At 35.6% G+C, this 15,285-nt stretch overlaps 1 protein-coding gene and 1 pseudogene across 1 annotated transcript; one reads left to right on the top strand and one right to left on the bottom strand.

The window, feature by feature from the left end:
- The first annotated feature begins 631 nt into the window (after positions 1–631).
- On the top strand, positions 632–8,964 carry LOC147284049 (asparagine synthetase [glutamine-hydrolyzing] 2). Its single transcript, XM_086243057.1, has 15 exons — positions 632–805; positions 935–1,073; positions 2,019–2,114; positions 2,275–2,416; positions 2,841–2,936; positions 3,427–3,521; positions 4,616–4,777; positions 5,517–5,597; positions 6,003–6,224; positions 6,397–6,531; positions 7,047–7,127; positions 7,323–7,409; positions 7,743–7,850; positions 8,126–8,411; positions 8,577–8,964. Exons 1-14 carry the CDS (start codon positions 726–728, stop codon positions 8,357–8,359), a joined length of 1,758 nt encoding a protein of 585 aa, XP_086099183.1. The 5' UTR covers positions 632–725; the 3' UTR covers positions 8,360–8,411; positions 8,577–8,964.
- A 1,905-nt stretch (positions 8,965–10,869) lies between these two features.
- LOC147284048 (putative disease resistance RPP13-like protein 1) lies at positions 10,870–13,756 on the bottom strand (annotated as a pseudogene).
- Between the last annotated feature and the right edge of the window lie 1,529 nt (positions 13,757–15,285).

The following is a 15,285-nucleotide window of genomic DNA, read 5'->3' as shown; positions in this document are numbered from 1 at the left end:
ATAGTGGGGTGGTGGTCTTAATATAATAGATTTGATAAATCAAACAAAAAAATGTGTTGATTTATTACCAATATGGACACTTAAGGAGAGAGTTGATATATGCATAGCATCTGGAGGCTAAAGGAAGAAAGCTTGGGTTGGTTTGACGAGGAGAGAATGCAACAAAAAGATAGACTTGGCAATACATGTAATAAAATATATAAATAATAATTAAAAAAATTAAATGAGTGCAAATGGAAAAAAGTGGAGTGCGAAAATCACTTTCCTTTGATTATGATCAACAATGACTAAAATAAAATTATAGACAAGTGTATTAAGGAATTTATAATTTATAATTATTTATTTATTTATTTGTAAATAACCTATATTGAATTCCAAGTTTCCAACAAAAAGATATATATTTGAAGCTGCCGTAAAAACAATCCAACCATATTTACAAAAAATAAATAAATAAGATTCTCTTTAGAATCTAGACAGAAGAGTTGATAGCTGTCAGGTAATACCCTATCAAATATAGAAACAGGAAAAATTAGAAAAAAGGTAGAATCTTTTTGAAAAGTGGTCAGTCAGCATGTCAGAATCAACGGCCGTGATCAAAGGGCCTTGCATTTTATAAATTCACACACCTGATTCCGATTCCGCAGCCTCCACTTTGATGCTGTGCCACTCCTTCCGCTTATAGAGTCCAAGAGAGTGCGAGAAGCCGCCATCGCCAGTTCGCCGCCATGTGTGGGATTCTCGCAGTCTTTGGCTGCGTTGACAACTCTCAGGCCAAGCGCTCTCGCATCATCGAGCTCTCTCGCAGGTACTGCAATTATTTTTTTTGAATTTCGTTTGCTCAAATTATCCGTACATTTCCTCTGGTTTAGTTTTTGGTCGTTGTATGTGGCCTTAGTGGAGAATTGATTGTTGTATGTGGTTGCATTGCATGTAGGTTGCGGCATCGGGGTCCTGATTGGAGTGGGTTGCACTGTCATGGGAATTGTTATCTTGCTCACCAGCGATTAGCTATTGTAGACCCTGCTTCAGGAGATCAGCCACTTTACAACGAAGACAAGACCGTCATTGTCACTGTACTCTCTTTCTCTCTCTCTCTCTCTCTCTCTCTCTCTCTCTTGTTGCATTAAGTTGAACTTATTGATCTTTGCATTCTGCTTTATGAAACTTCACTGCAATTCAATTAATCGGATTTGGATAGGGTGAAGATTAGTTTGTATTAGAATTTTGCACTTTGGTTTATTGGAATGAACTTTGGAGTGGAGTGTTAGATTGTTTGGTTATCATATGTAGTTTGGAAATCAGCATTCCTTGTTCCCCAAAATAATGGAATGGAAATTTGAGGTGAGGAATGCCCATTTCATTGTTCCTACAAATAAGTGTCGAGCTTAGGACTCTCATGCCTTGAGCCCCATCATCAACCTTGGACCAAGGCACCAGATCCTCAGTATCGAATCTTGAGTCACAGGAACCGAACCCTGAGACCTAAGCCCCGAGCTCGTCTACTAATTTTCAACCAAACATAATTCCAATTTTTGACCTGTACAATATAACCGACTACTTTGATTCCATTCCTTACTTGTCGCCATTTCTATTCCCGGAACCACAACCTAAGTTGGAGTATCATCACATGCAGAAAATTTCCCTACAATTTGCTCTCTCTCTCTCTCTCTCTCTCTCTCTCTCTCTCTCTCTCTCTCTCTCTCTCCCCACCTGGTCCCCTCTGATGAAATTCCTGGTTATTGGTCCATGGCAACTTAAAGCATTATATGTTCCAGTTGCAACTGGTTTATTTCAAACTTTGGTTGGTTTTGAATGGGTTACTACCATAAATCTGTAAACACCAATTACTTTTTTGTGCGCACTTTTTCAAATACCCATGAAGACTTTCCTTTCAGTGGCTTTTAGCATGCCATTCACAGTTCAAAGTTGCATATTTATTCTAGATCTTTATTTGGTTGATCTTTTTATCTAATTACATTGACCTAACTTCTACTTGATTGTTGGAGCTTTGCCTTTAGGTTAATGGTGAGATATATAACCATAAGCAATTGAGAGAAAAACTGAAGTCGCATCAATTCCGAACTGGCAGTGACTGTGAAGTGATTGCCCATCTTGTAAGTAATCGAGCACTTATTTGAGATCTGGTAATGCATGCTTAACTGACTATCTTCTAACGGGAATTAGAGCAAAATTAGTTTCTCTTTATTACTTTCTGTGCACTCTTTTTTCTACTATACCATGGCTTTTTTATAACTTAAATTTTATCTTTGGCAGTATGAAGAACATGGGGAAGAGTTTGTGGACATGTTGGATGGCATGTTTTCCTTTGTGCTTCTTGACACGACAGACAACAGTTTTATCGCAGCTCGAGATGCTATTGGTATTACCCCACTTTACATGGGCTGGGGTCTTGATGGTATGCACTATATAGCTTTAGCTTTTATTTTTAGTCCACCTAAATTTACTTGATTGTTGCTTTAATTTTTCTTTGCACTTGTCAAAAAAAGTTTCTTAAAGCAACCAAAAATTAACTTTGATTTCTAGTCCTCCTAAATTTGCTGGAATGTTTTTTTTTTTTTTTTTTGGCCATTTGCTGGAATGTTGATTGATTGAAAATACAAAATTGCATTTACCCCAATTCTTTCTCTCCCCTAGTTGTTGTTGTTGTTCTTCTTCTTCTTCTAATTTGCAGTGCTACAAAAGTGTGTTTTCTTTTATATTGTATTTTTAATCACCACCCACATTTAAGCCTTAATCATCACAGACATTAACCTTAGGTCATTATACATGGTTAAGCCTTAGTTATATCACACATTTAAGCAGTACTTATTTTTTTGCAGGATCAGTCTGGTTTGCTTCTGAAATGAAAGCTTTAAGTGATGATTGTGAAAGATTCATATCTTTTCCTCCAGGGCATATATACTCTAGCAAGCAAGGTATGTATATTCTAATTGCTGAGCCATAGTTAGTATCAAAGATTTTTATTGATGAAATTAAGAAAGTAACAGCTTTGTTAGTCAGCAAAGGTTTGATATAAATTTTATGAGATCTGCATACAGCTTCCTTTTATGATGTATTTTTCCCCCCCATTAACAGAAAATGGAAAAGGAGGAGAAGAAATGATGCTATTATTGTTTCACTTCAGGAACCAAATATGTTTTGCAAAATTATATTATAGTTGGAGGGTTTGGACATACTTTGATGGAAAATATTTGGCTTTATTCTTTCAATATCACTAGGAAAATTCAAAAGTATGAGTTTAGAAGTCCATTTTTTTTGGTATGCTCAGTTTGGATAAGTAATAACCTTCAGAAAGTTGAGAACTTGTGAACTGAGTCTTTGTCTTTTTAGATTAGTGTAACTGAATTTAAAAATTCTCAAAGTTTTATGCCTTAATATTTTATTTACAAACTTATATGTTTGCAGGAGGGCTTAGAAGGTGGTACAACCCACAATGGTATTTGGAGCATACACCATCGACTTCTTATGATCCCAAAGTTTTACGTGAGGCTTTCGAGAAGGTATGCAATGAACCTATACTTGCTTCCACTTGTGTTCTTATCTTCATCTGTTAGTCGTAATTAGCTTGTGATAAACCAAATTCCATTTTTCCATTTTCGTCGTTTTGAGAAGTGTGTTACTGAGACTAGAATACTACCATATAAATTATTCCTTTTGCTTATCAAAACCTTGTTCTTGTATTTGGTTGTTTATTTGTGAATACTGGGTGGTTGAGATGAATCTTAAAAAGGAGAGGTTGGTTGATGCCAGTTTTTTCCCTCTCCCAATATTAAGTGTTGGGAGTTGTTTACTTGATGTGCGACTCTGCTAATTGGGTGTTGACTTGAGGAACTTGCTTGCTGCTGAACATTGAGGAAGAGGAGATGAGGTTGGGGTGAGGTTGGGGTTTGAGTTTGATATATCTCATAGTCCACTTTTATTCCAATAATATCTTTGATAACTGATGCCCTAATATCAGAATTAGAAAGTAAACTTGCGTTTAAGCTCAGTACATAGTGTAATATAATGGGTAATATAACAGTTTCATTTGGAGGGCCCCATTAACCAATTCGGTAAATATGCATAATTACTGTATAATAGCAGAACCCATGCAAGAATAACTATGTTGCTGGTCAACTGGCTGAAAATAGAAATCAATATGATACTTCTCTAAAAATGGTACTTTGACTTATATGTAATATAAGTACATATATATATATATATATAATTTGACTGGATGGTATATTCATACTTTCTTTTCTTTCCCTTTTGATAGTCTGTTGTAATGACAGACATTTGGTATATGTATGCCCTTTTTTTTTTTTTTTTTTGTAGCGGCCTTATATCATAATATTAGTGTAGCACCTATGGGTTTACAGTGTGCAAGTATTTATAGTGCAAAAGATATATATATATATATTTATATATGTAATTTTTATTTTTTCCGATTGGGGCTAGGAATTATCTTCAGATATGTGGTTTGTTCAGATAGATTTAAGTCTATTCAACAACCAGGTCTTAGGCCAAATTGACCTCTGCATCTCATTCTTATACCACATCTAATGCTTACAGATTCTAATTTCATACCCCCTTTTTTTGGTTTTGACACTTCCAGGCTGTGGTTAAGAGACTTATGACAGATGTACCATTTGGCGTTCTTTTGTCTGGAGGACTAGACTCATCACTCGTTGCTGCTGTGGCTTGTCGCTATTTGGCCAACTCAGAAGCTGCACGTCAGTGGGGATCACAGTTACACACCTTTTGCATTGGCTTAGAGGTCATAATACTTGTCTCTTTATATATTGTGCTTAATCAATTATAGTGCATTGGCTTGAGGTTGTAATACTTATCTCTTGTTAGATAGCGAGCTATGGTGCTTTTCAGGTCCTGCCTCACCACCCCTCCCCCTCTCTTCATTTTCCCCAGCAGTGCATGAACAAAAGATGTCTGTTTATTTATTGCTTGAACTGCAGGTTGCCTGTGTGTTTCCTACCAGTCTATAAACTTGTTAGACAACCTAAATTTCCTATTTGAACAAGTATAATAATACACTTCCTAAGATAAAAACTCAGACAAGGGTGGGCTTCTTCTGTTGCTCATGCCTAATGACGTCCAAATGTCTGACAAAAAAGTTGGTATACGGTAACATTTATACAACCTGAATTTCCTATTTGAACAAGTATAATAATACACTTTCTAAGATAAAAACTCAGACAAGGGTGAGCTTCTTCTGTTGCTTATGCCTAATGTCGTCCAAATGTCTGACAAAAAAGTTGGTATGTGGTAACATTTATGTTTGTGATGAGGGCACTGAGTTGTGTCTGACAACATCTGTATAGGACGTTAACATGGGAAGTTTAAATAAACCAAAGGTCCTTGTTGTAGATGTTCAATAGCCTTTCCCATGCAAATTTTGGCACCTGACAGCATTAGATGTATTTCCTGCAATTCTTTACCATATTTTATCTTTCTGATAATGTTTCTCCATTCAAATGTTTTACATTTTCAATCTCCAGGGATCTCCAGATTTGAAAGCAGCGAGAGAAGTTGCAGATTATCTTGGAACTCGTCATCATGAGTTTTACTTTACTGTTCAGGTATTTGATGAGGGGTGCAAGAAGAGTATTTGTACTTAGGTTCAAGGGTATAAATTAGGTTATTCTTTTTTTTTAGAATTCAGGTAATTTAATTAGTGAAATGTAGGGATTAATTATTATTCCAAAATTTGGACTACTTGCAATAGGCTTCAGATTATTAGTATATTGATCGAAAATACAAAATTGCATTTACCCCAATCCTGTCTCTCCCCTACTTGTTCTTCTTCTCAAATCTATTTTCTATCTCATTCTTTTTCTTTCTTCTACCCTCTATATTTTCTTCTATTTCTTCCTTGGATTTTGAGGAAACTTTGTACTACATCAGTAATCCCAGGACAAAAACCAGGATCTATAATCATGCCATGCATCAAACAGATAATTTGTTTCTTTGCTTTGATATGTCAGGAAGGTATAGATGCACTCGAGGAAGTTATTTACCATATTGAAACATATGATGTGACCACTATCAGAGCTAGCACTCCCATGTTTCTTATGTCTCGGAAAATTAAATCTTTGGGAGTGAAAATGGTTCTTTCTGGAGAAGGTTCAGATGAAATATTTGGAGGTTACTTGTATTTCCACAAGGCACCAAACAAGGAGGAGTTTCACCAAGAAACATGTCAGAAGGTATCCGCATAAACTCTCTCCCTCCCTCCCTCTCTGGTTTTCTTTTCTTGTTTTATTTTTGTGGCAAATGATTATGTACTTGCAATACTGGATTTTGTTCTACTACAGTTGATGACTATTGTAACATTTTTCTTTTGTTTTTTCTTATTGGACTGTTGTGACTATGGAATAGATTAAAGCTCTTCATCTGTACGACTGTCTGAGGGCCAATAAATCAACTTCAGCTTGGGGTGTTGAGGCTCGTGTACCCTTTTTAGATAAAGAATTCATCAAGATTGCCATGGGCATCGATCCAGAATGGAAAATGGTATAGAACTGGTTAATGTTTGTATTTCCCTCTATTTCCCAATTTTATATGGGTGAGCAACTCAGATATTATATGATTGGAAGTCTACTGCTGTTATTTGGCATAGTGGCTGCTCATCTATAAAACAAAGTTAATAAAGGAATTTCATGACTCAAGGAAGTGATGGGAAGTCTACTGCTGTTATTTGGCATAGTGGCTGCCCATCTATAAAACAAGGTTAAGAAAGTAATGTCATGACTCAAAGGAAATGACCTACTACCTGGTGATTTTCATCATATTATTATTAACATACACAACAATTTTCCCAACATAGTACAGGTCATGTTTTGGTGTGTGTAACAGAGTTTGGGCGGTCTCTGGTCGTCTCTTAGATTATATGGTCATATAGTTACCGATATGGCGATATGAAATAATTAGGAATTATGTTGATTGCTATTTTTCTTTTGCCAATTTATATTATTAAACTTAAGTTTTTACTGAATTCATACATCTAGTAGTTGCATTTGTAACTGCAGATCAGGCCTGATCTTGGGAGAATTGAGAAGTGGGTCTTACGCAAGGCATTTGATGATGATCAGAAGCCGTATTTGCCGAAGGTTTGTAACTTTCTGCTTTTGTGTCATGCTCAACCATCGTGCTAATCAAGTTATACATGGTCATCGTTTTGCATATTTTATTATTCTTTCTTGGAAGAGTTTCTCTAAGGTATCTTGTATTCAACTTGCACACTGTATATGTGCAATATACATCGATTGAAACTTTGTCTTTACTTTGGTTTTTTTGGATTTTAGCACATATTGTACCGGCAGAAGGAACAGTTCAGTGATGGGGTTGGTTACAGCTGGATTGACGGCTTGAAAGATCATGCCAACAAACAAGTACGCATCACCGTAACTTAAGAGTTATATTTTTGAGGGAAATATTCTATTGCCAGATAGTCTGACATGTTATGTTGCTGAATTATCGATCTGGATCACTGATTAGCTGGGTTCTTGTTTGAATGTGTGCGGTCCAGCTTGAAATTCTGACAAGATAACATGTCAAACTTATGGTAAAAGAATATTACCTTTTTTTTGGTTCATTTCATGTTGCAATAATTCAATTCAAAGTTCTAAATGTACTTTGTTTAACAACCCAACTCAGAAACATTAAATATGCTTCTTCCTTAGCTGCATGTAATTAATTCTCTATGTTCTTTTGTATTGGGACAGGTAACAGATGCGATGCTGATGCAGGCTAACTTCATTTACCCTGAAAACACTCCTACCACAAAAGAAGGATACTATTATAGGACTATATTTGAGAAGTTCTTCCCAAAGGTGAGATACAAATTTTATGGGGGCCTGGCTGCTTGCAAGAGATTTATTCACTCGCTTTATCATTTCATCTTTCTTACATTTTTTTTATTATGATGGAGTAGGTAACAGACTTATGTACGTGCTCTGTTTTAGTCCTCAGAAGGCAAATAGTAACTATGAAAGAAATGATGCCCATACCACTTTTCTTTCCTATCAGCTTTTATATACTCACTTGATTAAAATGTTGGATCATTGTTTATTTACTTGACTATGTTCGATTTGCCATTTCTGAACAGAATGCTGCAAGATCAACAGTTCCAGGTGGTCCAAGTGTGGCATGCAGTACAGCGAAAGCTGTGGAATGGGATGCAGCATGGTCAAAAAATCCTGATCCATCTGGTCGTGCTGCACTTGGTATTCATGCAGCTGCATACGAGGAGGCGGTGGATGCAAAGAATGGAAATTTTCTGAATGGCTCTCCACAAAAATTACAAGAAGGGAGTGTAGGGAAAGCTGCTGCAGTGGTTTGAATGGAACTCTACGAACTTGTTACTTCAGACATGAAGACAAGCTGCTGCAAAGGTACTCAATTTCACAAATGATTTGTCTTCAGTTCAAATATTCTGAAAGTAACTTTTCCCTTTTGAAAACCTTAGATATTAAGTTGGTTGTGATCTTTTGCATTAATGAAGAGCATTTTAAATGAGACCGGACTGTAAATTGATATTTGTTTTGGTTCTATGGCAGATCCGGAACAAAGGAAGGCTTGTAGGGATGCTCTTTTTAAGAAAATGTGGCTAGGTCTTAGTTTTTAAATAGAAGGCATTGTTAATTAATTAATTAACTTAGACATTGTTGATTTTACTCTTTTGTTGGTTGTTGGTGGTTAGACATTGTTAATTCCGCATCAGAGTTTGTGTCGTCGCTTAGGCTTCTTTTGTAGATTTCTAATGAACTAGTTAATGGGCATGGTCTCTTTTGGTACATGGCGATTAGTTCAATTTTCTTCTTAAATATGTCTTTTAATAAAGGTTGTGAAGAATTTAAGTCTAAAACAGTCTCTTCGATGAGACCAGACTGTAATTTGATATATGTATTTTAAATCTGTATTATCCAGTGACAGGACTTGCAATCATGTTTTTGGTTATACATGTATATACAAAGTCGGACAACTAAAATAGTTAGGTGCTTTGGTTTTTATTATCAAAAAACACCCAGAAGTTTTTTTTTTTTTTTTTGTGTGTCTTTCCAATTCAGATCCATAAAACACCCAGAAGTTTTTATAACTTACAATTATTTAGGGAAGTTGGAAATAAAAATAAATACGACTGTAAATTAAAAATAACTAATACTTTAGTAGAATGAATAACTACAAACAATTAATAACGAAAGTTGGAAATAAAGGTAACTAATAACCAAGTATAATAGAATAAATATAAGATGACAAACTCAATTTTTTATTGAACAAAAAGTTAAGAAAATTGGGTAATGCTCTTTTGTTAGATATTTGACATAGTATGGTTGTCAGATTGTAAATCATAATCATACCTTCAAACATGATTTGAGCTAATCAACTGTTTTGATTTACAGTAAAGTAGGAAATCCAATCCAATGGAGGAGATCCAAATCCCATGCCAATTACTTATAAATAGGACATAGAGGCTTACCGAAACCACTTTGTGCTCTCTCCTTTCTGCAACACTAAGTAGTCCACTGCCACTGCGATCGTGGAAGAAGTTGATTTCCCTATAAATCTTCGAAAAGCAATCTACCTTACAATCATGTCCGCTGTAGATTATGATGAGACAGAGGCATGGAGCTACAAGCTCCCCAAAAACATTAAGCTTCTCAACTCTGCAGGCCAAGGAATGTTGCAGTCATGAGCAAATCTACCTCCCCTACTATGGCCTCTTGACACCGAAGCTCTGCCAAATCAACAAACTCCACAAGAAAAACTTTGAGCAATGCTTTGTCAACTACTATTCCACGATTCACAGGCTCGAAATGAAAGAGCTGCACAATGTTGCCATGTTCATTGGCTTACCAAATCCTAACTAATCACAACTACCGAGTAACTAACAGCAGCTCATTAGACAGAGAGAATCAGTTACACACAAGCCTATGCTAAGACTAAGGTAGTTTATCAAACTTATTGTCAAGTATTAGATATAGATATGTGAAGCAAGATTTGTTTAATGAAAAAAAAAAAAAAAAACAGTTTTGCAGAGAAGAATAAACAGTCAGATGAATGCCCATAATATGCTTAGAAATGGAAAATCAGAGAATATAACTGAATAGCATATTGAGGTCAATGATGCCTGCTGTTTAGAGCAATATGAAATAAGAATTTCAATGGCTGTCATGATGATGGGAAGGCTCCAACTTGGATAGCAATTAAGAAATAAACCAGGAACCAGTAAACATTTATGTTGAAGAGACCTGTCAATATTTGAAAAGTAAATGACTTAGAATCTATGACCAAAAACAACAAAACAAAATTAACTTGACATCATAGACAGGGGAAAGAAAAACACAAACAAAGAATCTAAACAGAAAATATAGCCAATTCAGGATCTGAAAATTGAAAACTGAAAAGCACTTTGTAGGAAGGCAGCGCAGTCCCATGAAAGGACTACTAATTCGGCATCTGAAACTTTAAAAGGAGATAAATTGTGTTCAGAAGCCTCAAACAAATCAACAACAGATTCAGTGGTTCCTGAATCTTAAGATCAGAAGAAAAGAAAGATGAAGCAACTTAGTCCAAAAGTGATGGGAAAGTATTGCAATTAATATTTCAGAAAGGGCATCATCTTTTTAAAGAATGAGAGAAAACTTGGAACCTAGTCAATTTGAGCATATGGAAAGAATTCAAAGGTACAAGTGCAAGTAAAAACAATCAATCATTAGCCATATCCTGTCACAAGCAGTAAATAATAAGAACTTTTTAAATGCACTACTGAAATTAAATTTTGAAGCATAGACAGTATAACATGTACCAAAGAGAGAATTGGATCATTAACGTGCCAAGAACTCAGACCCATTATTGCTTTATAAATAATGATTCATGAACCATTGGCCAATCTTCTCTTTTCTCTCCCCGAAACCACTGCTTTAGCAAAGGACATGCCCAGATTTTTAGTCGAGAAAGAGAAGAGGGTAGCCCTTCAATGGCAAGCATTGGAGCTCAGGGCAACTTGAAATATACAAAATTTCAAGAGAGATGAGGTGTCTGAACCCCTTGCCATTCTATTATAGACATGGAATGAAGAGATGGGAAAAGGCTGTGCATCTGTTCTGGCAATGACCTCAATTTCATACATCTATGGATGTACATCTTCTCCAACTTGGGTGCATGGTTGGGTAATCTCCCAATTAGATTGGGACAATTATACAGAAAAACGTTAGGAAGGTTAGGAAAAGCTCCACCTTCTTTGTTACCTCCAGCACAAGACCACTCTTGCCACTCCCAACATATTGGAGAACCTCAAACCTTTCAGACGTCTAAATGGCTTGATTACACCACCATAAAACTCAGGACCTGTCAACGCCACTCCATTTAACCCATTAATTTCAAGCTCTCTAAGGGAGGGTAACTCCCCAAGTGGTGGCAAGAAGCAAGAATTTTTACATCTGGAAAGTTGAAGATAAACCAACCTGTAAGAATGTTCTCCTAACCAACTGGGAAATCATGTACCCCCATAAGAAAAAATCACGAGTTTTTTAAGCTTAGTATGAGGTTGGAGGTTGTCAAGCACTTCTCTATCTCTTTGTGAATCCTCAGTATCACCTCTCCATTCCAAAACTAGTTCATTGAGATACTTCTTCTTCTTCGTGTTGGCCTCCAAAGCATCCCTGGCATGGACAATATTATGAAGCCCTGAAATACGAAGTGTCTTGCGCAAATGTTGAAGCTCCTTTAACTCCCCAATACCATAATTTTGTATTTGTAATATTAACATGACGCAAGTTGATTAATCTTCCCAAGTATGTCAGCAACTGAGAAAGTGCTCGACAATTTGACAACAACAACGTTTGTAAATTATACAAAATACACATCGTATCTGGTAACTTTTTGATCAACTTATTATAAGACAGGTCCAAGTGCCTTAGATGTTTCAAGTTGCTAACTGAATTAGGCAACTCCTCAATAAGAGATCCCGGCCGGTAAAGTGAGCACTCTTAAGCATTGTAGTGTTGGCAACAAATCTTGTAGCACCTTGTTCTGTAGGGAGGGGTACAAAATTTTCCTTACTCCGCGTTTATAGAAGGTGTGCATGTACTTTGTTTCATATAAAGTCCCAAATTTTTCAAAGTCTTCACAATTTGCTTTCGTAAATGAAAAATGGCGTGTCTTGCTCATAATGTTGAGTAAGTCATTGTCCTCCAATCTAACACAAAATTCTCCAGATACAAACTTTGCTAAATCATTGATAAGGTCATGCATGATGAATCTTCCAAATGATGAACGTTGAAAAAATGACCTTGAGATTAGATCATCAAAGCAGTCATCTCCAACTTTTTCCGCCATTTTCTTCTTTTTGGGTTGTAAGAGATCTTCAGCCATCCACAACAAAACCAATTCTGATTTATTAAATTGATAATCTTTGAAAAATATCGAACAATAGGCAAAACAACACTTAAGGTGCGGTGGCAGATGATAGTAGCTTAGCCATAGAGCTGGCAAAATGTTACTATATATCCTTGTTTCTCAACTCCCACATGTCACTCTTCAATATCTTTTTCCATTCCTTCAGATTTACTTGAGAGCGTAGAGACCTCCAAGTGATTTTGCAGCTAAAGGAAGACCGGCCCTTTGATTTTACACTTTCTAGCAATTTGTCTTCCAATTACTTCAGAATTTGAATGTGCAGCAGCACCTACATTTTTTAAGGCATGCTTTGCAAATAACAGCCAACAACCCTTCTCAGATATTTCCAATAGATGATGAGTTTGAAAAGTACCCATCATAGAAGTAACACCATTATTGCGAGTCGTCACAATGATCTTACTTCCATGTGCTCCAGACTCAAAGGGGCACCTTAAGAAATCTCAGTGAATATAATTCTCGTTCCAAACATCATCATGAACGAATAGAAACTTCTTCCCTGTCAAAACTTCCTTGAGTTTAACTTGAAGCAGATTTAGGTTTGTGATATCACAAGTTTGTGAAGTGATTGACCCATAAATTGTTTGAGTTATTCTGAGAACATCAAATTCTTTTGAAACACAAACCCATACTTGGAGGTCAAAATGTTGCTTCATTCTAACATCATTGTATACAAGCTGAGCAAGGATGGTCTTTCCAATTCCACCCATGCCCACAATAGGCAAAATGCTTATCTTATTGCCATGCAGTTGCATCATCGGATAGCAATCTCTTGATAATGGTCTCCTTGTCCTCATCCCTTCCATACACACCGGAGTTTTCTACCAAAGAAGTTGTAGGCAATCTTGCTTGTGGTCTATCTTTAACACCTTCTTTCAAAGCAAGCACATCTTATTCATTTAGAATAAGTTCTAATCTACCAAGATCGAATCTCCACTATCTTGGGTTGGAGGGTTTTTTCAAATTCATTGAAGGAAGTTGAATTGATATCCTGTACCTGATTTGTACTGCTGCCTCCAGATTCAGTTTCCAGCTTGTGGCGCATAGCTTCAGTCTTGATCTCATCTAGCAAGTCGCCTGCATGGTAGAGAGCATCTTTAAGCTCATCAAGCCATTCCCTCATGATCACTCCAGGGTTTCTGATTTGCTTCTCCTCTGCATCATCAAGCACTGCATTAACTGATCGCAACTCCCTCTTCAACTTGGCGATGAGCTGCCTGTTGCTGGTTTTCTGTCCATGGATGAAGTTAACGACTGGACGGGAAGCCATTCTATCAAACAGGACAGAGAGAAAAGCTCCACCCACCAGTTTCAGAGCCATAGTTTTGTAGCTTATGTTGTTAAACAGGAAAGTGGAAGATGATCGAGAAGAAAGCTAGCTAGTGCACAACAGTACTGAAACAACCAAGACTTGGTTTTTGCCACATGAACTTCAGAGCAAGTGTTCGGGGATTAAGATCGCGAGATACTTCAAAGAAACTAGTCTTTTAATTAATTCCCCATTTAATTGTATAATAAAAGCTGCTAGGATAATTACAGATAACATTAACTCTCAAAGAGACAATTGAGAGAGCACAAAACAGTAAACACGGTTCACTTGTTCTCTTTCTCAATAAGACGTACTGTAGAGACCGGCAATGCTTTTTTATACTTGTTTATTTAAATTATTTATATGTCATTCTCATCAAAATAATCAAGTGAATCACTCAATTTGGTTAGCATATGTGTCGGTACTAATAGTTTGATAAGTGAAAAACTGACACGTGCTTGTAATAATAGATTATTTGAAATTCAAATTTAGAATATAATACTGCTCATATTTATATATCAAAGAGTAATGTTATGGGCTACTCAAGGAATAAAATTTCGGGTTTCGAGGAAATTTCGACGAAAATTTCGAAGATTTTTAAATTTCGACAAAAATTCGACGGAAACGATGGAAATTATTATCAAAATACGGAAATTTTGAATGAAACTTCACAATATGTTTATTTAACATATTATCTACTACATTGATAAAAAACATTAAAAAAAATCAAATTATATGGTAGGTTTCATGTGATATGTGATGAATATAATGCGCGCTGGAGGCAAATACTATGAAATAAAATTAGTATAATGAATAAATAAAATTGATATATTATTTATACTCTATAATATATACACTAAATTCTATATACTTTATAATCTATACTCTATATTATTTAAGATATCGTATAGAATATTAGGGTTTAGGTCTTTTAGGATATTTTTAATTATTTTTTATATAAAAAGGTATTAGAGTTTATTGGTTTAGGGTTTAAAAACAATTAAACGAAACTCCAACACGGCCAAACGAAATCTCAAATCATTTTTTTTTTCAATTGCCCAAAAACCTCAAACTAGGATATGGTATATGATATTAGGGTTTAGGTTCTTTAGAGTATTTTAAATTATTTTTTATATTGAAATATATTAGAGTTTACAAATTTAGGGTTTAAAAACAACTACATAAAACTCCAAAAAAGCCAAATAAAAACCCAAACTATTTTATTTTCTTTACAATTGACCAAAGGCCCCAAACTCCAATCTACCCTAAACCTTTTAATTTTTTTTTCTCTTTTTTTTTTCTTCTTTTTCTTTTTTTCTTTTCTTTTTTTCTTTTTTTCCTTTCTTTTTTTCTTTTCTTTTTTTCTTTTCTTTTTTTCTTTTTTTCCTTTCTTTTTCTTTTTTTCCTTTCTTTTTTTTTTCTCCCTTTTCTTTCTTTCCCCAATTCCCCCGAGTCTCCAGACTCTCCACTGTTTTTCTTCTTCTTCTTCTCTCTCTCTCTCTTTCTCTCTCTCTCTCTCTCCACCCCTACTGCGCCGCTGC

The sequence above is a fragment of the Dryas octopetala genome, chromosome 5, assembly GCF_963921425.1.
Source record: "Dryas octopetala chromosome 5, drDryOcto1.1, whole genome shotgun sequence".
NCBI classification, from domain to species: domain Eukaryota; kingdom Viridiplantae; phylum Streptophyta; class Magnoliopsida; order Rosales; family Rosaceae; genus Dryas; species Dryas octopetala.
The sequence above is the reverse complement of the archived record's forward strand: the minus strand, read 5'-3'. Positions and strand labels throughout refer to the sequence as shown.

Bases quoted from the DNA above. Each gene is read 5' to 3' on its own strand.
- LOC147284049 (XM_086243057.1), top strand. From the start codon at position 726: ATGTGTGGGATTCTCGCAGTCTTTGGCTGCGTTGACAACTCTCAGGCC. The intron at 1,074-2,018 runs GTACTCTCTTTC...CTTTGCCTTTAG, and splicing joins ACAAGACCGTCATTGTCACT to GTTAATGGTGAGATATATAA. The intron at 6,532-7,046 runs GTATAGAACTGG...TTGTAACTGCAG, and splicing joins TCGATCCAGAATGGAAAATG to ATCAGGCCTGATCTTGGGAG.